At 38.0% G+C, this 27499-nt stretch overlaps 2 protein-coding genes across 2 annotated transcripts in view; one reads left to right on the plus strand and one right to left on the minus strand.

Moving 5' to 3' along the window:
- The window catches only part of MTBP (MDM2 binding protein), a 31225-nt gene extending 8142 nt beyond the window's left edge, over positions 1–23083 (minus strand). Inside the window, exons 1-17 of the mRNA XM_059815447.1 lie at positions 23002–23083; positions 22449–22529; positions 21351–21424; positions 21117–21262; positions 20567–20625; positions 18727–18871; positions 17010–17127; positions 16272–16406; positions 15380–15474; positions 14528–14600; positions 12778–12895; positions 9447–9620; positions 8206–8319; positions 6690–6854; positions 6220–6313; positions 4681–4836; positions 1939–2034 (exon numbers count right to left, since the gene is read on the minus strand). Coding sequence (XP_059671430.1) covers positions 1939–2034; positions 4681–4836; positions 6220–6313; positions 6690–6854; positions 8206–8319; positions 9447–9620; positions 12778–12895; positions 14528–14600; positions 15380–15474; positions 16272–16406; positions 17010–17127; positions 18727–18871; positions 20567–20625; positions 21117–21262; positions 21351–21424; positions 22449–22529; positions 23002–23083 — 1925 coding nt within the window. The remainder of the gene's footprint in view (positions 1–1938; positions 2035–4680; positions 4837–6219; positions 6314–6689; positions 6855–8205; positions 8320–9446; positions 9621–12777; positions 12896–14527; positions 14601–15379; positions 15475–16271; positions 16407–17009; positions 17128–18726; positions 18872–20566; positions 20626–21116; positions 21263–21350; positions 21425–22448; positions 22530–23001) is intronic.
- Positions 23084–23191: 108 nt separating this feature from the next.
- The window catches only part of MRPL13 (mitochondrial ribosomal protein L13), a 38999-nt gene continuing 34691 nt past the window's right edge, over positions 23192–27499 (plus strand). The window contains exons 1-2 of the mRNA XM_059815537.1: positions 23192–23266; positions 23883–24006. Coding sequence (XP_059671520.1) covers positions 23240–23266; positions 23883–24006 — 151 coding nt within the window. The 5' untranslated portion in view covers positions 23192–23239. The remainder of the gene's footprint in view (positions 23267–23882; positions 24007–27499) is intronic.

Raw genomic sequence — 27499 nt, forward strand, 5'->3', positions numbered from 1 at the left:
AGATATTCTTTACTTTTATCTCTTAACACGGACTTATGTTAAATCGCTAGATCTGATTTTTCCTCTTTCTTCAGAGTATTTTCATATTCAGAGGAAAATTAACTTTTCTAATAACAGACCACTGAATTCATTTCTTCAGCTGAGTAAGACTTTCCACTAGAAATAAATTCATTATCTGATAAGAGTAAGTTCTCTTAACTTACAAATTTCAAGGTATTTAATTTTCCTTATTTATATTCTCAGTCCCCTGAGTAATCACATCCCCTACAAAGATAAAAATGTTTTTATCTTTAGAAGTTAAATTGCCATTTTACTCACTCTGCTTTAACGGCAATTACTTTCTCTTTGCAACATAGGATTCAAGTGTTTGGCACAGGTTCATTACACCAGAAATTTGATTTAATCATAACTGCTACTCCTGGATTTGTTGACAAGACTTTACTTCCGAATATAAATACAGCAGCGATGCAGATGGAAACTACAATCACAACTGCATGGTACAAAACACATGTACTCCAAAAGACCATATGCTTCCTACGATGCTCTTGCTACAATATATTCTGGTTCTACAGCTCTAGGTTCTTCCTTTTCAGGCTAGTTTCTACCATCTCACTCTACTGCTTCCTCCCTTATTGCTAGCATGTTCCACTTGTAACATCAATATGCTAGGGTCTCCCTCCTCTCCACAATATCCAGGCCTCCCTGTGGTCTCTACCTGTCATATTTTGCTATGAGAAGAGGCAGCACAAGCTGTGCTTTGCCTAATTTGAATCCCCCTGCACACTCCCTGCTGAGGTCAGGCAGGTCAGCAAGCTACTACATACCAACAGACAACGGCCAAGTGCTTTCTTCCCACACCTGAGAGGACAAATTTGCATTTCTCCTATCTACCCAGTTGCCTCTCTGTGCCTGTTGTTACAAATCTAAAAAGGCTAACAGGCTCGTGAGTTACCACTTAGAAAAAGAGAAGAAACAGATAGCTGAACAGATAGAACGACTGCTTCACTTCCCTAGAGAACATGGCTAAAATTACCAGATATTAAACATAGGCTTAACCAAACTCTTTGTGCAGTTGATAGGAAAAAAAATACCAGCAGTATCATTAGTCACATTCTGATAATCTGAAAATGTGATTTTTAGAAGGCGGCAGAAATTTGCATGAAGACCGAACTGCCTACGCTTGGTATCCACTGCATTTCTTTATATATACTGCATTAAGAATAAGAATCTGTCTGCATGGGAAGAGTTATGCTGAATTATCTACTCTAGCATTTGTGTATGTCATTTTCCTCTTCTCCTCAATGACAATATTTATATTTTTCTAAACAATTTCTATACAGCTACATTATATGATGTTTGCCCACCCGAAGCTTTGACAAATAAGTAACACTGGCTTTCTGGGACTAAATACAGTCCTAACCATATCGATTCCTTTCAAAGATTCTTACCACTAACACTTGCCTGCTGGTAATGTTTTCAGGTTTCCCAAACATACAGGTAGCGCCACAGCAGGTCTTATAAACCTCGTGACTATTAGTCTGAAAGTGCCTACAATTTAATATCAAAGTAGAAACTACGTATGTAGTTCACTCATGTGCTGCTCCAGGGACTTGATATGTGCTAATGAACCCCCTTCCCCCTTGCCACTTCTAATTCTGAATTAAAATTTTCAGAGACACTGAGAATAGCTACAACAGTACAACTTAGAAAAAAAACTTAAATGTTTTTACATTAACATCAAGGCAGGAGTGTTGCAATTTAAACCAGTGAATAAAATAAAGATAAGAAAGGGAGAGGTCGCATGTGCAAAGTTGTTCCAACGAAGGAAAAGGATACATAGTTTTCTGTAATTAATGTTCATGCTGCTTGAAATGTTTCTAACTATACCTTGACTGGAAGCTGAGAAATAATTTTGGGAAAAGAAGCCAGGAAACTTACTCAAGTCCATGATAATGGCATCCCGCTGCTTTTTCAAAAGGCAAACCTCTGAGTTTCCGAGGAGTAAGCTCTGGTGTCAAAAGGAATGCATTTTCACTGAAAGGAAAAAAATAAAGATCTACTTTAACTAGTTACAGCCAAGATAAATTATACTTCCAGAAGTCAGAAACAAATGCCTTCACACAGGAAGACCAAAACAGCATGTCTTGTAGCTAAGCCCCTGGAGTACAGCATCAATGGAAAATTAATTTTTTATTGAAGTGAGAATTTAAGTTCAACTAACTAATACCTACTGAGCCATTATTATTACAGCAGCTCTTAGACATTTCAACCAGTTTAGAGGTCACTGATCCAAATAGTTTATCAATAAAACCAGGCAACTATAGCCCCATTTCACAAGGGGCACCTGAGTAGTAGAATGAACTGAGAGGAACCAGGAACTGATCTCCCATTTCTCAATCCAGTGCTATAATCAGTGAATTCCTTCCCTTTAGCTTCAAGTTGTGGTATCACCTAAAAGTCACCTTTCCCAGGCTTCATAACTAACTACTTGTCTCCTGTGATATTTGAATTTCAGCTAGTAACTCTCTGCAACTAAATCATATGAATATATTTGAAAGTACTTCAACAGAATAAGCCATAGCAAGACAGACAGAAAGAGCTTGCTGCCAGATTCTAGCATACCCTTTAAAGTCACATCCCCGTTATGTCTAAAGGGAAGAGATGAAGGCAAGATGTAGCAGTATCTGAAACTTACACATTGCTTCAAGTTTTATTCACATAGACTGTCTCTGCACCGTTACCACTAGAAAAATTATCTGGGAAAAACATCCAGGCAAGATGTGATACTGAATCTAGCAAGATGGTCATTTAGAAAGACTGTCAGCCAAAACTCTGATCTATCAAACTTCTATTTAAGCTCAAACATGGAAAACAAGTGAAAACTCCTTTAATTCACCAGTCTCTCGTAAAATCTCTTTTTTCCTTCTGTTGATCAGGAAAATCTTTGGGTCTGTAGTCACTGTGCTTGAACATCTACTGTGCAAAGCTGCTAATTATTCCAGAGAATCTAGTCAGAGCACCTGCTAGAGGGGCAAGGAGCTAGGAGTACAGAGTTCTGCTGGACACTACAATAACAGCAACCTGGTATGTCAGAAAGGGAATGGTTCACCATCTCCCAGACAACAATCTAGCTATGGATTTTCATAGGTTTTCTGGTTTCTTTTCGGACAAAGCGGAATACATATGTACAGTATAAGTCATTAGCAGACCTTGTGGCCTTCAAGCAAAAACATTTAGTCTGCTTTATTATCTAGTATCTTGATTTTAGCTTTATACTTCCCCTAGATATCCAATCTAATTATTATGAGAGAGACATTATAGTAATGTACTACAAAGCAAAGGTTTCATCATCATATTTTCTCATAATTGGCAGAAATCCAAGCAAACTTGGGCAAACTCCCTCAAATTCAGACCTGACTGAGCTATAGCTCAAAGCAAATAATTCAAGAGAATCACAGTATTCTATGCTATAAAGCTTCTCTGGAGACTTTTGAAAAATCAGGGATTAAAATAAACATTTTTGTAGTGAACAAATTATTCACTTCTTTCCCACACAACTAATTGGAATAAAAATATTTTACATTATAGCCAAAATCCTAAATCATCTGCACTCATTAACTAAGAACTCTGTAGAAGACTCTCAATCTTCACTGCATATTTTCCAACTTGCTTGAAATCTCCACTCAGAACATCCTTAAGCTAGTTTCAAAACTCCAGTAAGTATTTTACAGAAGTCTCCAAAATCCTACAGAACCTTTCTCTCTCACAAGCCCTCTTAATTTATTACATATAGAGAAGTTTAAAAAATGATTGAGGGCTGTATCCAATAATTCCATTATACATTCTATTATACATTAAAAAGGTCAACAAATATAACTCTAGTGACTGCAAAAATTGTCTTGTTTACCTAGTAGTCTATGACACACTGCACAAATAGTAGAGGCTCTGCTTCTACAAACACTATCTGACTCTTGTATAGGTTGGCTTTACTCTAACAGATGTTCAGATCCTTAAAATTACTCCATTAACTCCTTGTACCAGTCTTCCTGCTGAAAAAGCAGTGGTTAATACACTAATACCTACCAGCAGACACACTACGGATGAATACATCCAGAGAGGTCAGAGTAGACAAGCTTCCTTTAAGGAGTACTTTACCACATAAGAATATAGATAGGAATGCTGGGCCAGCATGACATGAGACAAACACAGTTGAATAGGCTCAGTTATGCCCTTTTTACACTTTGTCTTCCCACCTAGTCTCCCCTCCACTGAATGAAAGAAATCACACCAATAAAATTAAAGTTCTGCCACCATAACTTCTGGTTTGCTAGAAATACTCTTCTGGAAATGGACACGTATGGTAGCAGCAGCTTGTAGCATAGCCATGGCAAAGGTCTACTGGCACACTTTTGCACATCAGGTGATTATTTTGTTATTTAAATGCACAGGACCAACATCATCATCTCCAGACACTTCAGATTCTGAAAGAACTAAATAGCAAGACCGACTGGAAGACCTTAACAGTTAATTTCACTGGCAGGTATGTGATGCAAGGATGCTGCAAGTTACAAACTCAAATCCAGTTAGGCCATTCTGAATATCTCATTCAGTCATTGTTCATGTTCCCCTACATCTGTCCTGAGTATGGTCTTCAGTGGTTTCAATATGCTGGATTCATACCGTTTGGGAATTTGTAGTGGCTGAAGATCACCAACTGGTAGCCCTTCTGGTGTGAAATATTTCAGTAATTCTTTAGCATCGAGCAATGTCAATGACTCCCGTTGACTATCTTTATGCCCCAACAATTGCTCAGATGAATGTGCTAACATAGAAACTCTGAAAAAAGGAAAAGAAAAAAAGACCAATCTAAGAATTATTTTTTTCTTTTCAATGTAGTAATCTCATCGTATTAAAAAAATCACTGCTAGTCTGGAGCAATTAAACGTATTTCCAAAGTAAAATGAACAAGGTGGCTCCTTGAGAACTTTTAGACAAATGTTCATGACAAAGTACATTTGATGCAAATTCTCTACCATCCTACTGCAGAAAGTAATTTCTTCAGGATTTTATAGCTTAGTTATGAAATACAACATGGGAAGAATGTTATTCGTCCTTTTTTTCCCTTTATGGACCTGTAAGATCAAAAATTAATTCCTGTTAAGAAAAAAAAAAAAAAAGACATACAATATGCAGCAAAGGAACCATAAAGTCACTACTGCATGCAAGTCTCCACTCTATTTTTTTTTTTTTAGTGTCCTCAATCAAGTATAGCAAAGTTCTCTCTTTTCTACTGTTAAGCAACATGCTGTACACTGATTCAGGGTAAGCAGAAGATAACTAGATCAGAATACAATAGAAATAAACATTAACTGACTATGAAACAGAAAGGTCCTTCAGGAAGCTTTTCAAAAGCTAATTAGAAGGAAGAATGTTACCTGTTTGAGAAACAAAAGCTAATAATAATAATAATACCACCAGAGATCTAATGTGAGAATTTCTGACAGAACTCCAATCTAGGCCATGGTCAACTGTGGTATTTGAAAGACAGAAATGGGATGGAAGTAACTAAGAAAAAGGCAGTTGGACACCTGGCTGTAAAGGTCTGTCAGCAAAAATGTTAAGACCCAGCAAAGATCATTAAGTCTTATATAAAAGTGAGACAAAACTGAAATCAGTACACAAAGGTCTACAGGTTTCACTTGAACAGCACTGAAGGAAAACCAAAACTAAATATAAATTTCAAACATGAAACCAGTAGGATCTTCTACAGTATCAGGTCTCATGTAATTTTAGTGAGTCCTGACTATTTAGGAAATATGAGTAGATTAGAAACACATTGTACCTGCTGACAAAAACTGCTGTACTATCTTTATTATTTATGCCCCAAGGCATGTTGGAAAAAAAAATATATGTTTTTTTTACTATGGCTACTATTTTCTAGTAGTGCTGTTTTGGTAATTAGTTTTGGAACTAAGTTACTTTTATCTAACTTTCAGCTGTGTTTTGTCAATAAAAATCAAAACAATACTACTTTAAATACCAAGAAAATACACCTTTGGAAATTGACAGAAATTTAGTTTTAGCTTTAAGCAATGTTTCCTCTGAAAGTTTATCAATATATTTGAAAACAGTTTACAAAATGGCTATCAACATACGCAATTCCTCTAGAGTGATGTTCAATGGCCACTACAAAGAACATCTGCAGTATTTAACCATTACCTCATTTTTTGTTTGTTTTTTTCAAAGATTTCCAAATTATGAAGAACATGTCTTTCTGGCCACTCCAATGGATTTGGCTCCATTAAATCAGATTCTGCAAGAAATATACGATGGATAACCCTTAATAGAAGTAAAGAATCTTATTCTTTAAAGAAATATATATATGTATATATGTGCCTTTAGATACAGATAATCCTTTATATATAAAAAATTATATAAATATAAGGAAATCTGCCTCATGCTGTCATCAGAAATGTTTTCTGCATAATTTTTTTTGTCAAGGAAAAGAAAGGAAATAGTTAATGCGAGGGTAATTTCAGTTTGCAAAAAAGCCTAGAAAGCTACTTTACTTTTCGTTCTATTTTCCCCTCTTTTGGTAAAAGACTCTCCTTTTAGTAAAAACTTGACAACAGGTATGAAAATACATCAAAAGAGAGTAAGCAGTGTATTTTCTAAATAACAGTACTTACCAGAAGTCACAGTGCATGACACAGTTTTATTGGCAACCTTCTGCAGAACAGGCTTAGGAAAACTAGTGTTGCATAGGTCCAAAATACATTCTCTTGTAAGTTCTAACAAGTTTTTGAACTCATCAGTAGAAATAACTGGAGGCTGCTCAGTCAATTCCTTTCTCTCTATAAAAGGAAAGAGAAAGAAAGAGAAGCTACTGCACCTGCTAAATGATAAAGAATAACTGGAGGCTGCTAAAAACCAACCAAACAGAAAAACCCCACCCCAAAACAATAACACAAATAAGTTAACTTGACACTTACTATTGTACCCTTAAGCAAGGCATGGGTGGTTTATTCCATAGGCAAGTGAAAAAACTTAGCAGTGAGAACAGCTGAAACCACGTGTGGATCACCTTTTTACAGTCCTTTAATTTCTGTCTATGTGCATTTCTCAGTATATCCAGGTTTGAATCCCCCAGAGAAAAACTTCTGGAATTGCTGAGCCTAAACATGAAAAGCTCCAGTCCACAGAGAGCCTCCTACCCACCTATTTTTACTGCTGTTGCAGGAGTGTGGCTCCAATATAACTGATAGCCTGTTCTGGTCTCTTTGGTCAGAATATCAAAGGTCAGATAATTCTGATATGATTCAGGATGACTAGCAAATCCCAACTGTTCCTATTCAGTCTTCATCCTAATGGAAATGGGTGACCCACTCAAAACAAATTAAAACACAAGCTCTAAGGCAGCACCAAGCTCAGGGTTAAAGTAGACAGAATCTGAGAATGACTGCAATTTGATGGGGTGGGGAGGGGAAGACGAGACTATTAGCAGAAATCTTACATTCCTTAAGCTGGTATTCTGTTAATGATAATACACTTAAATTATCTTCACAGTATGCCATTTTCAATAATCTAGCCAATCTCTCAGAAGCATTTTTTTATTTTAATTGAGTCTCTTTGAGCAATGGACTTAGATGGAAAAAATCAGGTCAGTCAAATGTACTACTTCTCCGCAAAGTCATGAAAATCTAGAGAGGATGATCTTTCAGTTGTTATTATGATTGATATATCATGATAAACATAACAAATCTCCAATGCATACTTCTGTTTAAGACTTTTGCCAGAAAGAATAAAACACCCCCCCCGAAACTGTAAAACAGAATTCTTATTTTAGAAGGGACATCCAACAGTAAGGTTTTTTTGAGGAAAAAAGCATTAAAAAATTAAAAAAGAGCAGAGAAAAAGTTAATTACCACAGAATTATTCCAAAACTATGCTTAAATTTTCAGAGTATTAGTGTAACAAACACCCACCAACTTTATTTTAAGTTTAGCATTCTTTTTTCCTCAATATTTAAAAGTCATTATCTGACATACAAGCATGGGTATACTACAAAAAGTTTCTTTTTAAAGCTCCAGGTTTTTCTTCACAAAGTGTTCAACTCACCTGTAAGGTGAGCTGTCACATTCAGTCAGAAATAAAGACCTTTTAAATACTAGTTTGAGAACTACCAGCACTCTACCCATTACTTACTGAGATATTCCTTCAAGGCAAACACTTGGAGACGAGACAGTTTCATTTCTCTCTGTACAATCTCTTCTCCACAAAAACATGGCAGAGACTTGATAAAGTCAGCAATATGAAAGCCTGTACAGATTAGGAGAAATCTATTTTTAAGATTCTCTCATATGACTTTGGAGACACCAAGTCATTACTTCTTAAAAGAACATATAAACACAGCAGACATACAAATTTCATATTCAAAGGAAAGAACGAGACTTTCAAATATGGCTAATAAAAATAAAAGAATTTCATTACAGTTGAATTAAGACACTAGGGTGATAACCTGGAATAATGTCTGACCAGTATTTTTTTTCTGTACAAAAGCAATATAATGACAACACAATTAACATGACTGACATTTAAAGAAGGTAAAAAGATCCTAAGTTTGATACCAGGAAAGAAAACTTTTCTCCCAACACATAGTCAAGGACTTTCAGTCTTCTGACACTGTACTAATGGGATTTTAATTAGGACAAATGGTAAGCAGTCAGTCGTATCGCACATGGATTTATTTCGATAATAAGGAAATAAGAGGATAAGATGCAGATCACTGTGCTCTTTGTCAGTGTTCTTGAGAGCAAATACACAAATTAGCAGAGTTATCGAGTACGTGTAGTTGTAACAGGACAACTACTCTAAGATAAATGTCTACATACGTGCTCTTACCTAGTGGAGCAGCTGATCATCTGCTAGCCCATATCCTAACCACTCTGCAGTAATATGGACATCTGCCAAGTAACTGAAGACATGATCATGAAATTCAACTTGCCTGCTGGCCTTGCGGTTTTTATTTTAAATCATCAGTAAAATAGGCTTGTCAACAGATAATTGACTAGATTTTAGGCATGGGCTGGTCAGTCTTTATACCAGCAATACACACTTCTTTAAGTTCTGCAAATTTGATTTGCATTAATATTACCTAGACATCCCTGTACATTAAAACATTTACAACTAATCACAGTCATGAGAAATGACTGACTACAAGTGTACGTAGTTGATTTAAAAAATATGGTAGTAGTAAATTGTGTGAATAAATAAGCTCTTATTTGAAAAAAATATTGCTGAGAGAACAGAGTTATTCATCAAAATGTAATGTTCCTCCTTGTCTTCTCCCTTTTAACACAGACTGGAATGAATAAAAGGAACAGATAAATTTTAGTAGCATTTGCCTGCACTCAGATACTCTTAAATAAGTAAGTAATAACTCTTACTTGACTCTGTTTCTTCTGCTTTTGTCTTTAGCTTTCCATTTACTGCAGCAAGAGTGGCCGTACCATTGATCTGGCTAGCTGAATGAATCAAGGTTGCTTTACATCTTCCAGAGCCATTGCCTTGTAGCAAGAAATAATATCGGCAAGATTCTCCTTTCAGTTCAATTTCTGGAACTTGAAAAACATCAGGATATAACTGCGAAACACCGTCAGGAGAACAGCTTTAAAACAAGCTATAATCTGTCATCAAAATTCCTTCAGTTGCTTTCTTCTGTTCAGTGAGAAATCTTACTAACACCTTTTTAGGAGACACACTAACTACAGCTGATATTTACCCTTTAAAAAGCTACAAACTGAAAAGCATGCAAAATAAATGAGCTGTGGCAGCAAAGATGAGTTGGACTACACTGCTGGCTTAAAGCTAGCATGTTACCAGCACCGAACTCCTGTGACTGTAGTGAGGGCTAGCTTTCTAACGCAGGCTACAAAGTACATCTGGCAACTCTAACCACCAACTAAGGGAAGTTCTTCAACTGACCTTAGTAAAAGGCAAGCCTTTAACTGGCAAAGTTAACGTTTCTACCATGAAACAACGAAGAGTTAGGCAAACAGTGTGCTACATTTGTAATGGTTAGAGAAGGGTCTGTTCTGCTAGGTAAAAACAGGCATTTTTGCATATATGGATTGAAATAACAGTAAGTGTTCACTGGAAGAACATACATCTGTAGAAGAAAAGGAAATACTGTACACACTCTTCCCAGGAAAGCTGCATTATTCATTAAGAGTTTCACTCACTGTTTTACACTTGTGCATAGCCTGGGTGAGAGATAAACACATTCTATTTTTAAACACTGGCATATAGTATGCAGTTTTGAAAATAAATTAATATAGGACTTGATAGTAACAGTGAAAGGATGGGTTTGCTATCTTTTTTACACAGAAAACATTTTATAGCACTTTGGTAGATATAGAAATTGAGAGAATGAATACTTCTTGACTACTAAGTTTTAAAAGTCAAATCGCTTAATTTCATAAGATATTTGCAGTACTGCCTCCATAAATAACTCAAGAAGAGCTTGACATTTATTGGTAGTATAAATTTTTGTTAGTAACAAATATAAAGTATTCCAGTGTTTCTTGAAAAATTTAAGTTGGAGGGGGAAGGGAAGAGAGGGGAAAACCCACTACCTCAGTATAGAACCTAGGGAAAGAAGAAAGAAAAGAACAAGAAAAAAAGATTCCAGACACATACTCACTACTGTCCTGTTCCCCATTCCCCATGTCATTTGAAATATTTTTCTTTTCCAGTTTATCTTGGCATCTCAAAGTTGATTCCTCATGGGAAAGCTTTTATTTCTCATTTTAATATTAATTAGTATTTGAGAACTACCAATTCAAAGAATTATGCCTTCCCACAGATTGAAGAAATTAGGGATTTGCAAATCATTAATATAGTCAGATTAACAGTACCTACTAAAACACAAAGTTTTCAACTAACCGAGCAAATATGTTTAAATGGCCATGTTTCTCCTCCTTCTCTAAATTTTGTTCAAGGGGCCTAATAAGAACCTGTTGTGTATTACTGATCACATTATAGTTAATACTTGTACAAAACCCTTCCACTGGAGATCTTGTGCTCATTTGACTGCATCAGTAGTATTTCTCCAATACAGTACAAATGCTGCTGCTGTGATCAGCTCTATAATCACACTCTCTCTGCTCTACCACTTCCAAACATGCAGAGATAATTTTAAATCCATATATTGCCAGCACCCACTGCATAGAATTAAGCTTCTTGCCCTGTTATACAGCTCTTCACAATTTCTCTCAATTTTTTGCCTATCCCAAAACCTTAAAGAATATCAGTCTGTCAGACATCCTCATCTGCATACTTGTTTACAAACGCTATCTTCAGTTGGCAACAGAAGCAGTCACTGTTCCTTGGAATCTGCATGAATTATATATTAGATCACTGTATAAACAACAAAAGCAAGGCAGAATCCTGCATCTTATCCTGTCCTAGATAAGTACTTGCCTAGAGAAGTACTAGCCTGGAGAAGAGGAGGCTGAGGGGAGACCTTATCGCTCTCTACAACTACCTGAAAGGGGGTTGCAGAGAGGTGGGTGTTGGTCTCTTCTCCCAAGTGACTAGCGACAGGACTAGAGGAAATGGCCTCAAGTTGCGACAGGGGAGGTTCAGGCTAGATATTAGGAAAAAGTTCTTTACTGAGAGAGTGGTGAAACACTGGAATAGGCTGCCCAGGGAGGTGGTAGAGTCACCCTCCCTGGAGGTATTCAAGGAGCGTGTGGATGTGGCATTGTGGGATGTAGCTTGATGGACATGGTGCTGTGTGGTGTTGGGTGGGTTGTGGCTTGTTATTGTTGTTGTGTGGCGTGGGTTTTGTGTTTTTTTTTTTTTTTTTTGTGGGTTTTTTGGTGTTGTGTTTTTTTTTTGCTGGTTTTTTTTTTTGTTTTTTTTGTTTTTTGTTTTTTGTTTTTTTTCAGGTTGGACTCGATGATCTTACAGGTCTTTTCCAACCGTACTGATTCTGTGATTCTGTGATTCTGTGATACTTTAAGCACTGGGCTATCACCAACCTCCTTTTAGCCTGATGTTTTCAGGTCCCTATAATACTCACAGTCACTACTTGTACAGTGCCTCCACTTACAGGGCGTATATACTGACTGACTGAGAAACTCCACCCAGTCTTGATCTGCACTGATTCTGTTCTCTCACTTTCTGAATTGAGTTTCTAAGCATTGGCACATTGTGTAAGAGGAGTCAGCTGCCATCAGTATAGCCCCGTAAGGAAGAAGGAGCACATTTTCAATCACTAGTTAAGCACACTGGCTGTCAGGTGAATGGAGGCATCCAGCATTTCCTGATGTTCTGTATTTTCCTGGGAAGAGGTACTGAAAAACCTCTGGAAATGCTTAAGTGAGAAGGAAAGCACCTAAGTGAAGCACACTGGATTTCCACCTGCAGAAGCAAACGTCTTTGCCCATGGATTGTACAATCACCTTAGAAAGGTGTGCGGAAGCTGGATCTTAGCTGGCAGATAGGACACAAAAATGGTTTAAAGGAGATACATTGTTTCCCTATAGCTTGCCATGATGTTATTATCAATTTTCCTCTACAAGAAGTCTGCATAGCTGAACCCATATTCACCAAAACTTTTTGTGTCGATGAAGATTACAATCACTGACTTAATTTCATTGGAGAAAAAAAGAACATCCCAAATGTATACAAAAAACCCACCATATATATATACATACATACATACATACAACCACAACAAAATATACCTGTACTAATCTTCCTTTTACCTACCAGTAATGACCTTGGGTTTCCTAGCCATATATTCCTTCCATTTCTTGGTACTCAGCTGGGCAGGGGATGGGATCACTACATTGCTTACATTACATGGCAATGTAAATAAAGCTCCCACCTAAATAATGAGAGCAAATACAATACATGCAATATTACTGAAACCTGTTTTACATTTCATTCTTGAGCTACTGATCCGGCATTATTTCAAATGTACTTCAACTGAAGAAAAACATCTTTACTTAACACTTCTGTCGTTGTCATCAATTGAGATGGAACAGCATTTGACACAGAAGCTGTAAAAATTGTGCTTATTTTTTGCTCCAGTTCAGAGATCATTAACTGCTGAATTACTATTTCGTACATAAAAAGGTATTTGTTACCTATTACAAGTCTTTCATTAATCTAGCTAAAAACACTTCTGCAGAGTAGTATCCAGAATGAAAAGAGAATTCAAAGATATAGTTGGTATCAGCAACTCTTCATTCCTTTGGAAAACATGTGATTTTTTTTCCTCCCTACATATTATCTGTTCAACTAATCAGATACTGGACTATGTTAATGTCTGTACCTAAATTTCAGGCCAGTAAGCACTAATAGAAAAAAAGCATAAGTATTTGAATACTCATGCAATAAAACAATGCTTTTACAGCTATTTGAAAAGCCTACAAATGTGTAATATTTCCAGTAATAGACTGAAAAAAATCCCTATGAGAAATTGTCATCTTGAAAACATATTCAATTCAACATGTGCAGACTCTAAAAAGTAGCCTGAGAATGTGTTTTAACTGTTTTGGCTTTTTCTTTAAAAGAACTAGTAGAAAGGCAAGCTCTTATATTGTAAAAGGTATTTGACCAAATGTTCAGTATCCTCATGTAAAATGAAAATTACCTGGGATATTTACCAATATAAACCTATTCCAAAAGATACTTTTGGTACAGCATTAGAAAAAGGACTTCTTTCTTTCCTGGCTAAACATAATGGGGAATGGAGTGGCAAGGGAGGAAAAAAGTTACTAAAAACCTAAATAACAAGCTGAAGATGAAACATACAGCCTGATAATGGAATAACATCTCCACAGTAAATAAAGACCATAAGTTATTCATTATAATTTTATCAGCATTTTCACTGCAGGCTCTGTTTTGATTTGCATAGATTTATTTTATGAACACTAAAAAAAAATTTCCTAAACAAGCATACATGACCTTAAACATTCAGGAAAAACATCTTCAAACTAATACTGTGGCTACAAATAATCATATTATCATTCCCAGGTGGGAAGGGGAAAAAAGCAAGCTTGTAAATGTTTCAAGAGCTCTTTTTATCCAAAAATAGAATGGAAAAGCAGAATACGTACATGCAAAATAAAAAAGCTCACCACTTCAGACTAGCTAGATACATTTTGTAGGCTGCACACATGCCTGCTTTTTGCTAAAAAAAAAATAGTTGAATTATGATAGCACAGAAATTATTGAATTATGATAGCACAGAAATTATCTGTCAGGATAGGATTAGAAGTTACAAAATGTTTTAAGAGATCGAAAATTAGCCAACCTAAAGAGAAAAACATTCAGTGGGCTTACAAATTGTCAGTACCTGTATAGCATGCACTTTTAAAAGCCAAATTTGCTTTAGAACTAAATATTGAATGAGCCTACACAGAGATTACGTTTAAAAATATTATTCTTGCATCTTTTGTGAGCAATATACGTATCTTCATTTTTCTGCTATACCTAAATAAGAAGTTTTTACCTTCCCAGAGAGAGAAGAAATCTGGTCCAAAAGCAGTGTAGATGTCTCCTTGATACCTTTTCTTGCCAGGCTCCTGAACAGAACAGTTTAAGGAACCTTATCTTCACAAAGAACTGTATGCACCTCTATTTTACAAATCATGTTACCATCCTATTTCAAATAAGGACTGCAAGTGTCTAGTATTTGATACTCTGGTACCACAAAATATACAAACCTCACCTTTCCAGGCAAAGGGGTACACTTGGAAATGTTATATGATGAAATACACCACTGACATCTTTAATATAGGCAGGCATAAACAGGTATTTATATATTCAAAATCCTGGCAGGCTTATACAGCCTAAGCTACTATTGTTACACCAAGACTAGTACTGAAAGTATATGAATTTAAAACCAATAGGAGTACACCTTGAGATCTCTGCAGCATACACAAGTCAAGAGAAAACTCCTCTGCTATACTTTGCCACAGATTTTGCACCTACACAATAAAAATATGATTTGTGGAAAAATATTTCTATATTGTGAAGCACGCTATATACATTAACGAGTAAGGCTTGGGTTTTTTTAAACTCACACAGCAGTAAATATTTCTCTATTCTTTCCTCACAAATAGCATACACATCAACAAAGTATATGTGAAATAATACCAGAAATAGCTGGGTTTTGTTAGTGTAATTTAAATTTCAAGATTAAAAAATCCAGTTGTGAAGAATCACTACGATTATTTTCGCAGGCTAGAATGGAATGAGCCCTTGCCAATCCTCATTTATTGCTTGCATGGGTAGATCCTGATTGTTTTCTTTCTGCTATAGACCACTATCATTAGTAGTTTAGATCCTTAAAAAAGGATACAGCTCGAACTCCACATCCGATATAAAAAAGGAAGGTAGATCAGAGAGCACCACCATCTGTAAAAATTCTAGCGCGGGACCATAGTAATGAAAAACCTGAAAAGAGATCAAATCAAAAAATCTGTAACACTATATATGTTATCTCAGTAGAACTTTTTCAAGTGTTTTGCTGGAGGCATTTGCCTTACAAGTACATCTGAAAGAGGTAAAAAGGAATACAAAGAGAAAAACATTTCACAATACCATATTAAACATAATTGTGTAAAAACCAAGGAAGGTATTTAATTCTGTTTAATAAAAATTACTTTCTAGAATGTTAACCACGTGCATCACATGGGTTGTAGCTCTTACCCAAATTCAAAGAACAATAAGATCTACCAGGACCAGATGAATGCAATCCAAAATATGCATATTTTAACAATGAAAATATGATCTCTTAACTGATATCGGTTGTCATAAACACTGATTTTTGTTTTCATCAACAAATACGATTGTGGAGTTCCCATCGAATATTTACTTCCAGTGGAAAACATGAAACAGCAACAGTAATTTAAAAAAAAAAAAAACAACCAAACTTCTGAAATGTAGTAGAAAAGGTTAGATAAATACAGCATTCATAAATAAATTACATATTTTAAGATTGAACGAAGTCTCAATTTCTACTTGAAAAAACTTTTGGTATCACATTCCTAAGAACAAACAGATGAAATTTTAAGGACCTGTTTTGAGAATACACATAAACAAACCAAAGAAGTATTCCCCAATCTTATGCAATCATTACTTCTATGTTTAATTTTCAACTCTGACTAAGGTTTCCCCAATTACTAATTTTCTCAGGAAAGTAAAATAGATGAATTCTAGTGGCTCAAAGAAAGATCAAGAATAATACTTGCCTCTGGCAAAGCATCAGTATTCCTTGGGTTTTGTTCTTTTTTAACAGGAAAGCAAGAACTTAAATGTGAAGTGCTGAATGTCTTTGCTGAAGTGCTCTTCATACAAAATTCTGGAAACCTAACTTCTGATCCGAACTGGGGGGGTGGGGCGGGGGCGGGGCAGGGAAGAGAGACAATAAATGTGTCAAAAGAGAAAGAAAAATTATTTCTCTTCAGCCAGTTATGTGTACCACTATTTTAAACAACTAGTATTATAATTGTTTCCAGCAGATCTGTAAAACTAGGTAAAAATATTAGAGTTAGATAACCAACTACTATACCCAAAACCTTAATACTGAAAATGTAAACTATGTCTTTCACAATCACAAAGCTATCAGTCTTTGCAGAAACATTAGACGTGCTTGCAACAATGACTTACAGAGTTACACGATAATGATTTGTGATAGATACAAAACAATCTAATTTTGAACAAGAAGTTCTAAGGAAAATTATTTCAGAGGAAACTATCTGGATTTCTGAAATTCAAATCCTGATGCCTTGATCTCATTTACCATTTACATCGTGCTAAAAAGCAAGTTGTTCCCCCACCCATCCAGATACGTTGCACATTACCTCTTTGAATTACATTGTCAAAACCAAATTTGGCTTAAAGCATAAAATGCACTGTACAATACATGCTTTAAATGATGTACACAGATGCCTTAAAAAAATAAGCATAGCTGAAAAAAGTTATTTTACCTTTCTTTCCCATATCTGAATCTTTCCTCTCCAGAGTTCTTTTAAATCAATAATATTCATGACATTATCTGAAGATACAAAGTCTGCTGATAGATAGTCTGCAATCTTTTGCCAGCTACTGTAAAAATAAGAAACAATTAATCTTACTGAATTTAGTATTACAAATTAACATGCAGTGCAATTTGACTGAATTTACCTAGTACCTCAGCACTGAATAGTCTTGTGTATCTTAAGACAGACATATATAGCTTTATATTCCACAAAGTAAAAAATATAGCATTGCTGGTTTAGACTCTGTAAAGGAAGTTGTTCATAAGCCCCATGAATGTGACAGCAAAGAACTTTGTCAGACATCAAATAAGACCGGCAATGGCAAGATGCAGGCATACCATAGTAATGTTGGGTGCTCAGAAGCTAGAGCAAAGCCAGGTTGCCATCACTGGGGATATCACTGTCCCATCCAGATGGTTTGTATTTAGCCTTCTAAGTCGAGATACGACTGCAGCACAAGTATTACCCAAGCTCAAGAACAACAGAGAGAGAGACCAGCCAGTATCTGTGGGTCCTACCGTCAGTCTGTCTTCTAAGAGAAATCAGCACCATCAACAGAACAGGAAGAGTAAGTGAGAGAACTTTCATCAGAGAAACTGCATGCACAAATGCCCTAATTTTACATAAAAGGCAGCAGAAAAATTTATTCAGTCAAAAGCTGGCCGCACAGGAAGATACCAACGAGCACTGAGACCAAGCGCTCATGGAAGTCACTGCAATAAGTTTATCTTCCTCCATATAACTTAGGAAGTACTTACTATATAGTAGGTATGTTGCTTATTCTATCCAAGGACTGAGCATTCAACTTTTTAATTTTAAACAGTTCTATTAATTTAGGATTAAGCCTAACCACATATTCTACGAAGCAAACTTGAATCTTTTGGGTGTGGAGAGGAGGGGAAGTGGAGGAAACCTTGCCAAGTTACTCAATATCCACATAATGCTTTACTCCACAGGAAAAGAAACCAAACCACTGTGCTTTATATTGAGACATATCATGGCCTACTTATGTCAATTAGAGGAGGACAGTAAGGAAATTACTGGACTTAATTTCAAATTGAATTAATAGTTTCAGTGTTAAGACTCTTCAGAAGCATACAGGAAGTAACTGAGCATTTAGACTCAATTTTCAAAAGGGACAAATCAGACACTCTTTTTTTCCTCCCTGAAATGTAATACCAAAGGTAATACAAAATTTAAAGTAAAATCAGCAGTTACGTATTCATTTTACAAAAACTGTGTGCTGGTTTTGGCTGGGATAGAGTTAACTTTCTTCATAGCAGCTAGTATGGGGCTGTGTTTTGGATTTGGCTACAATCAATAAAATTTATTATGTAGCATAGTACAGCTTCAAAACACCATATGCACACTGAAGCCACTAGTGATGGAAAGTAAAGAGAAAATCTTTTACCTTCTGTTCTCACAGAAACAGGAACTTCAGAGGACTTGCCCTGCCCCTCTTTTGCCTGCCCCTCTGATTAGGGTATGTATTTACAATAAATCAGCATGAGTAATTCCTCCCCTCAAACAATAATAGAAGACAAGTCTATGTATTTTCAAAGTATACATATAAAGAACTCAAGACACTGTTTTTATTTTAAACCACTGACATATACTAACACAAAACAAGAGTGACCTTGTTTATAGACTAAAATAAGTGGCATACCCTTTAGAGTCATTTGCTGCAACAGTGATTTGAGCAGAGTGCCATTCTCTCAGGTGTTTCAGGGCACCGATAGCAGGTAAGCAGTCTCTTAACTTGGGTCCATCTTGCTCAACAGCCTGCAGTATTACATCAACCATTGCTCTGCCTATAAAAACAGTTATATATGACTCAAAATACCATTATTCAGTCAATGATTCAGTCATTTAAAGATAGAAAAGTACTGATTATCACTGACTGCACTGAAACGGGCTTAAAGATCAACCTCAAGTAACCTCAGCAAGATTTAAAACACTTTTCACGCATTTTAGCTCATCTCTCGCTACTCCTCTTAGATTAACACAATATAAAGTACTTTGCCATTCACTCAGTTACAGCGGTTCTATATCTCTCTCCTCTCTCAGTCAGCACTGTATTTGACAGATAAGAGTTGTGTCCAGTAGAACTACGCTGTGTCATTTTCCTCCTTTTAACACCTCTAAATTTCTGTATCTCATTCTTTCCGCATTCAGTTCCTTTGCTATCCCAACTCAACTACTGCAACATTACGTAACCCTAACATGCAAGGTGATATGCAACTCCAGCTTATAAAATCTGAATCCAATAGTTCTGATCTGCATTCCTTTGCAGCTTCTAGGGTCAACAAGGCCAAGTGCCAGGTCCTGCACTTCGGCCACACCAACCCCAGGCAACGCTACAGGCTTGGGGACGAGTGGCTGGAAAGCTCCCCTGCAGAAAAGGACCAGGGGGGTTGGTCGACAGCCGGCTGAATATGAGCCAGCAGTGTGCCCAGGTGGCCAAGAAGGCCAACGGCATCCTGGCTTGTATCAGAAATAGTGTGGCCAGCAGGAGTAGGGAGGTGATCGTGCCCCCATACTCAGCGCTGGTGAGGCCGCAGCTCGAATACTGTGTTCAGTTTTGGGCCCCTCACTACAAGAAGGACATTGAGGTGCTGGAGCGTGTCCAGAGAAGGGTGATGAAGCTGGTGAGGGGTCTGGAGAACAAGTCTTATGAGGAGCAGCTGAGGGAACTGGGGTTGTTCAGCCTGGAGAAGAGGAGGCTGAGGGGAGACCTCGTCATTCTCTCCAATTACCTGAAAGGTACCTGAGGTTGCAGAGAGGTGGGTGTTGGTCTCTTCTCCCAAGTGACAAGTCATAGGACAAGAGGAAATGGCCTCAAGTTGCACCAGGGGAGGTTCAGGCTGGATATTAGGAAAAATTTCTTTACTGAGAGAGTGGTGAGACACTGGAATAAGCTGCCCAGGGAAGTGGTGGAGTCACCCTCCCTGGAGGTGTTCAAGGAACATGTGGACAAGGCATTGTGGCACATGGTTTAATGGGCATGGTGGTGTTAGTTGATGGTTGGACTTGATGATCTTACAGGTCTTTTCCAACCTTAGTGATTCTGTGTGATTCTGTGATTCTTGGCTCCCACCCAGAAGCAATCAGCTGGCAAATCAGATGTGAGTGAGATGTCAACACCTTCAATTTTTTTCATAAAAAATTCCTATGGTTGCATGTTGAGTTTCATATTGTTTACTGTCTATTACTACTTCGGCGGCATTTGAGATGGAAAAATTATTTATAAAAATAGCTACCTTAATCCCTACTGAAATACAGCCTTCCAAAGAAACAAGCAGCAAACTACTCAATAAGCTGATTTGTGAGGCCAATCATGCTCAAGTTCCTTAAGCTACTTGCAAGAGCTGCATATGAGTTAATTCAACTAACAAACTAACATCCTCTGAGTTTTTCCATTTGACTATGACTTTACCAGCTGAGTTTTTAGAGTAATAACTAACAAGATAAACTCAAAAAGAGATTGGTCTTTTAAAAGAGATTACCTGGGGCAGGCAGTTTATCAGCTAACTGATGCAGACTTTCTGCAGCTTCATCATAGATACTGAAAATGAAGAGCACATGGTTGGACGCAAAAAAGTAATTTAGAAATAAAAAGTTACAACTAATGAATACTACCTGATGTAAGTATCTTGTATCTTTAAAATCCTGCACAAACATATCTAGGCAATGAGATATATTTATCTCCCCTTTTACTGAGGCAGAAGTAGGCTAAATGACTTCAGAACAATCTGCAGTAAAACTGGAAGCAGGATTCAAGACAGTCAGCTTTCTCTTAGCAAGAGACTTCTTTTTGTATATATAACTGTCAGGTGTTAGGAAACTGTTCAGTTATTCTATAAAAATCATCTGTAGCTAAAAAAATAAAGCTATGTTAAATGAAATAGAATTATTTTCAGTAGTAGTAGGGGATTGTTCATAGTTAACTGTTACTTTGGTAATACCTTGTACTTGTTGAATTTTCTTGATTTCCTTGGGTTATTACTGTTAAATGTCAGATCACTATACTTTCAATAGAAATAATAATATGCATACTCAGTCATAGACAGTGACTCTCTACTGTTACTGTCTTCTTCCTCAAAATTCTGTATGGCTCCCAGGCATTCATCAGTACTTGTTTGGAGAGAGTCTTCATTTTTCTGTGTGTCAAAATTTATTTCCTCCCAGTCAGAACTGCAGAACTAATCAAGCAAAAAGAATTTTGAACATCACAGTTTTAACTTGCACTAAAGACAGGCAGAGAATTGAGGAACTTATGTTCTCTCTTACCTGATAATAACCACATACAACGTGACTTGCAAAATACCATTTCTTTACACCTGGAATACCAGCCACTGAACATGCTGAAAAGAGATAAAACAATTATTTAAAATAATCAATCCACTACAATTTAATCTTTCTATTATAATAAGCATCTCTGTTGAAAGACTACGCAAGACATTTAATGTGCCACAATATCTTAAGTTCTACTTTACTTTGGCATCGTAATTAAGATCTAAACATATTAAGGCATAGGTGAGTGTCTAGGTAACTGTCTAACTATTAACGATCCTCTGACTGTTAATAAGTAAGAAAGTTTTTGACCTCTCCATTCTGGTTGATATTGCTCTCCATTTGCACAAGTTGTGTCGTAACTAAACTAAATCACAACTTTCATAAATAAGGTTTATGCAGTTCACAAAATGAGATGTTCTCTCAACATCTCTATGCAATAAAAAACAGCTTAACATTCCCATCTTTATGAATTTTAACAGCTTATAGTCATTTCCCCACATGAACCACAATTAGATGACAACTGTGACAAGATCAGCCTTAACAGCTCAACCCTAGATATCCAAACCAAGTAAAGAACTAAGAAAGCATTTTTTAACAAAAAAATCCAAACAAACACCCAACCCCTAAAAGTGCTAAAGCAGATCTTCAGAAATCTATTTTAAGATGGTAAAATGATTTAATAAATATTCATGGTTTAGGGTTCTGAATTATGACCCAACATTGCTTCCACTGAAAAAATCAGAAGACATCACAGGAGTAATGAAAATATCAAGCTGCCCACTGACATGAGAAACAAGCCCTTTCCTACTCTTCCTTCCTAAGCTGGATTGAAATTTGTCCACCTTTCAAAACCTTGTCTTTCATTTCTTCTGCCCAATCTATTTAACCATCTCCTAACACCTCAGCTGCTGAAGTGACACCAATTCTCCACAGAAACAGTAGCAGCAGGAGCAGTCCTGCCTGAAGGTTTAGGCACACCGCAGAAATTGGGTCTCCTTGAGCTTCTGACTTCTTTCACCTAGATCATGAAATGTGCCTAGGCCAATTCCTTGGTAACATTTGCCTTACCTTACCGTATGTTACTATATTTACCTGGAAATGCACAGACATCTGCATTTATAGTTGAGTTGCAGCTTTCTTTCAGGAACTGATAAAAGTTTGCAGCAGTCCCAACTGAAAAAAAAAATAATTCTTAAAACTTCTAAATTACAGAAGTCTTGCTTTCTTGCAAATACAGTATAAGTATCAGTTTAATACTAAAAGTTTAGTTTTAAAAAAAACTGTCAACTACAGATTTGCATGAGTTTGAAAAGACAATTTTTGTAAAATTCTTGTTAAAGTAGTGCGCATCTCAGGAACGCTCTACCGGTTTATACAGCAGTGTCACCATAAAACAGGAAAACCCCTAAGTTTCTGAAGGTTTAAGTCATTGAAGACTTTTAGTCTGGAAAAGGGGGGGGGGGGGGGGGGGGGGCGGTACCGAGGTAGGGATCCAGAAGAGCCTGCAGGGGCGCAGCTCCTAGCCCAGCGACCGGGAAGTAACGCCCGCGCTACACTAAGCGAGCTCGGATGGGCCCCGCGGCGGGCGGCTCCCCACACGGCGCGGCCTCCAGCCCCCCCGGGCCCCGTCGCCCCGCGGCGGTACCTGCTCCGGGCCCGGCGCCGTCTGCCGCAGCCCCCTCACCCCTGCGCTCCCCCCAGCTCAGGAGCAGGACGTAGCGGTCCATGGCCGGGCGGGGACGGAGCCGCCGCCGCCGCCGCTCCGAAGGGCCCGCGCTGCCGCCCTTGCACCGCCCCTCGCAGGGCAGCGCTTCCGCTTCCCGCCGGTGCGGCGGCCAAGGGTCTCCGCTTCCCTTCCCCTCAGCCGCGGCAGGAGGGCGGCCATGGCCAGTTACACTAAGGCGGCCCAGGTAAGCGCGGCCCTCTCCCCCGAGGTGCAGGCCGAGGTGCAGGGAGCGGCCGTGAGGGAGCGGGCGGGCGCCGGGACGGCGGGGCAGTAGGCCCCCAGGGAAGGGCCGGAGCGGCCTCCCCTCGCCGCGGAGCGCCCGTGGCGCGGCAGGAAGCGGTAGCGGTGAGCAGGTGTGCGACCGTGAGGGCCAAGGCTGCCCACTGCGGCGGCTCAGGCTGGTCGTGTCCACAAAACTGCGTTTGGGGGAGTTGTGCCCTTCGCTGAGAGGGAAAGAGATGTTGGACGTTAAGAAGCCTACAGCGGTTTTACAGTTCAATTAACAGTAATGGAAGCTTGCAGTAAGAGAGAGTCATTCTTGAAACAAAACCTTCAGAGCTGGTAAACTTTCAGTGTTGTTACGGCCACATACCTTGGAAGCACGTACAGCAGTGGGTGTATCGCAGTGTGTAGCAATGTTCTCCATCCATTTAAAGGTTATTTGGAGGGGGTGTTGCATATTAATATTTCTTCTAGTATTTTGGAGTGTAAAAAAAGTGTTGATCTAACTAGGGAAGCTAGATTTATGTATCGTAGTGTGTTCTTTTTACTATGTTAAGTAAAACTCTCTTTCTCTTTAGCAATGGGCTACTTTTGCCAGAGCCTGGTATCTCCTCGATGCGAAGATGCAGCCACCAGGAAAAATAGCAGCCGCGACTGTAATCAGACTTGAAGGCAGGCATAAACCTATTTATCATGCCCTGAGTGAGTATCACAGTAGATAAAAGCAAATTTGCTTTCCTTCACTTGTATTTTTCTTCTGAGTTCAGTTTTAAAATGACACCTGATATATAAGGTTACATTTTTCAATTGTTTGTAAATTATAAATGTCTTTGTTTTCCTTCTCATCTTTTTCTTCAATACCCCTCTACAACCTCATGTTGTTGTCTTTACCAATCCATATAAAGCTCATTATGAATTCGTAATTTATTCTTAGTAGCTGAATTACAGTGGGTTGTGCTTTCGGTTTTTTACAACCTTGAAATGGGTTTCATTGCACTGATTTTAGATGTAAAGATTTAGTTCACAGTGCACATAATGAAATACTGATGTGATTCTTGATTAGATTTTTCTGAATGCTACCTTTCAGTAACTGCACAGCACCACAGTCTTGGAGTGGTTCTTCACTCTGAATAAGGTGCAGAGAAGTCCTGTCTTCATGAGGCAACGGGCACAAACTGAAAAACAGGAGGTTCCCTCTGAATATCAGGAAACATCTTTTACTGTGAGGGTGACTGGAAGTGGTTGCCCAAGAGGTTGTAGAGTCTCCATCCTTGGAGATATTCAAAAGCTGGTCCTCCTTGAGCAGGGGGGGCTGGACAACACGACCTCCAGAGGTCCCTTCCGACCTCAGACATTCTGTCATGATGAGGCTGGAACCTGTCTGATTCTTCATGGGAGATGTAATCATTGTTGAAAGATATCTTCTAGTTTAAATGAAAAAATCATTTTGCTTTTCTGCAAGAAGATTCAGCAGTAAAGATGTATCTGTGATCTTGTTCATTACTTGTAATACAGTAGTGCCTCTGTTGCAGTGATAAGCATTTTATAGATAATAAAAAGGTGACTCGTCATATTGATGGTACAGTGTTTCCTGTAATACTCATGCAAGTTTTTCAAGAGGTGTTACTGAAACATAAAAGAAGCATTAAAATTTGCTCATACGTGTAGAGTGTACATACTAAAATTATACTTTATCTGTTTTTCATAATAGAAGGTAGAATTTGTAGTGTTCTAAAGATGTTTTAAATACCGGAGTTCTGCTGTTGCAAATCATGTCTTATCCACAAGATGTCACTGGAGGTTAAGGCTGTCTGAAAAATAAAGCAGACACTGAGAAGAAATGTTTTTGGTTGTCCTCTGGGAAAGATCTTTGATACTTTCATGTCCATGAAGTTATAAACTCCTGGAAAGTAATTTCAAGGATAACTTTATTTGGTCTACAGTTTCTATAAATCAGTACCAAATGCATTACACCTGAGACTGACATGGATAGGTTACTACTACTGAGACATTTGATACTCTCTAAGAGAGCAAAGTATGCATGAATTTGTGGTTGATGTTCTTAACACATCTTTTTTTCCTTTTTTTCTGAACTAACAACTATTTTAGTGTCTGTGAGATAACGTTATGGGGATTTTTGTTTTGTTTTTAATTTGGTATCCAGATACCCTTCTATAAAATCATTATTTATTTATTGTGTTGAAAAGTATCTGGAGCTGAATTTAAGCTGTGGTTAAGGAAGGAAAGGTATTGATTTCACATATGTTTATTTTCTGTTTTAGGAATAATCTTTCATTATTCTCCAGAGTCTCCTATTTTTAGATGCTGTCAGACCATATGCCTTAAATAAGGGGGTACAACCTTGCTCAGGAGGCTTGAATCTGGATTTTTAGGTTTCTTCTGCACCTCCCCTTCTTTCTACCTTCATCCCCTTGCATCCTATCTTTGTGAGCAGCTTCACAATACAGAACCAAAAATAGTGGGCCAGATTTTTAAAAAATTCGGCCGTCTGGTTCTTTATGTTGGGTTGTGAGCAGATATAAGTGAGCCACTTCTTTTGCTTGAGTAGGATTTGCTGCTGCTCTCTACATCCTCAAAGGAAAAGACTAGGCTGGATGGAAGTGTCCCACAAACCGGATCTGGCCCAGGTGTTACTCTAGATAGCAGTGTTAGTTTATAATAGCTAGAGGACGCAGCGAAGACTTGTCTTCTAATGAAAGATTTGGCAAGTAGTTTGCCAGTATTGTGAGGTAAAAGTTGAAAATATGTACCTTTAATTACCATTTAGTCCTTAATTAAAATGTAGGAGGAAAAATGCATGTACCTGAAGCATGTCTCTTTACTGTACTATAGGAATTACTGAAGTTATAAATGTATAGAGATATAAAATGGATTTACTGTGGCAGCTTAGTTTTATCTGAAGAGGTGTAGCGTATACGCTGTATGTAACAAATTGCGTATACCATAATGTAACAGAACATATTGGCCTTATTTTTTAATTTCTTTAGGAAAACATGCTTACACACTTTGTAAGAGAATAATTCCATATTATAGCATGGAAATTGTTGGCACACCTGAGGGACCTGGACAAGCTCGAGAAGTGGGCCCATGTGAACCCCATGAGATTCAACAAGACCAACTGCAAGGTCCTGCACCTGGGTCAGGGCAAACCCCGGTATCAACACAGGCTGGGGGATGAATGTAATGAGAGCAGCCCTGTGGAGAAGGCCTTGGGGGTACTGGTGGATGAAAAGCTGGACACGAGCCGGCAGCGTGTGTTTGCAGCCTAGAAAGCCAACCGTATCCTTGGCCGCATCCAAAGAAGCGTGGCCAGCAAGTCGAGGAAGATGATTCTTCCCCTCTCCTCCACTCTGGTGAGACCCCACTTGGAGTATTGCGTCCAGCTCTGGAGTCCTCAATACAGTAAAGACATGGACCTGTTGGAGCAGTTCCAGAGGAGGGCCACAAAAATGATCAGAGGGTTGGAACACCTCTCCTATGAAGAAAGGCTGAGAGAGTTGGGGTTGTTCAGCCTAGATAAGAGAAGGCTCCAGGGAGACTTTGTTATAGCCTTTCAATATGTAAAGGGGACTTAAAGATGAAAAAAGACTTTTTATTAAGGCCTGTAGTGACGGGACAAGGGGTAATGGTTTTAAACTAAAAGAGGGTAGATTTAGACTCGATATAAGGAAGCAATTCTTCACCATGAGGGTGGTGAGACGCTGGAACAGGTTGCCCAGAGAAGTTGTGGATGCCTCATCCCTGGATGTGTTCAAGGTCAGGTTGGATGGGGCTTTGAGCAACCTGGTATAGTTAAAGATGTCCCTGTCCATTGCAGGGGCGTTGGACTAGATGGCCTTTAAATGTGCCTTCCAACCCAAAATATTCTGTGAAAATATCCTAAAGGAAGAGTTTTCTTGCGTGGTATTTTGTTAATGTTCTTCAAAAGTAGGATGCAATTTGACTGTGTTTCTGGAGATGGTAAATATTTTTTGCTTTCTTCCTATTAAGTGCAGTCATCCCTGAGGTGATGGGAACAACACTGTTTAAAGACCAGTGGAAAATAATGTATTAATTTGAAATTTTGAAGGAGACATTAGCTGTCCATAAATTCAGTCTACTTAAAAAAGAACAGGTTGCAGTCATTACTCAGGTAGCGTGTAAGTATCCTGGTTAGTTTTTCTCCTGGCTCTTA

Source organism: Gavia stellata, chromosome 3, assembly GCF_030936135.1.
Source record: "Gavia stellata isolate bGavSte3 chromosome 3, bGavSte3.hap2, whole genome shotgun sequence".
Taxonomy (NCBI): domain Eukaryota; kingdom Metazoa; phylum Chordata; class Aves; order Gaviiformes; family Gaviidae; genus Gavia; species Gavia stellata.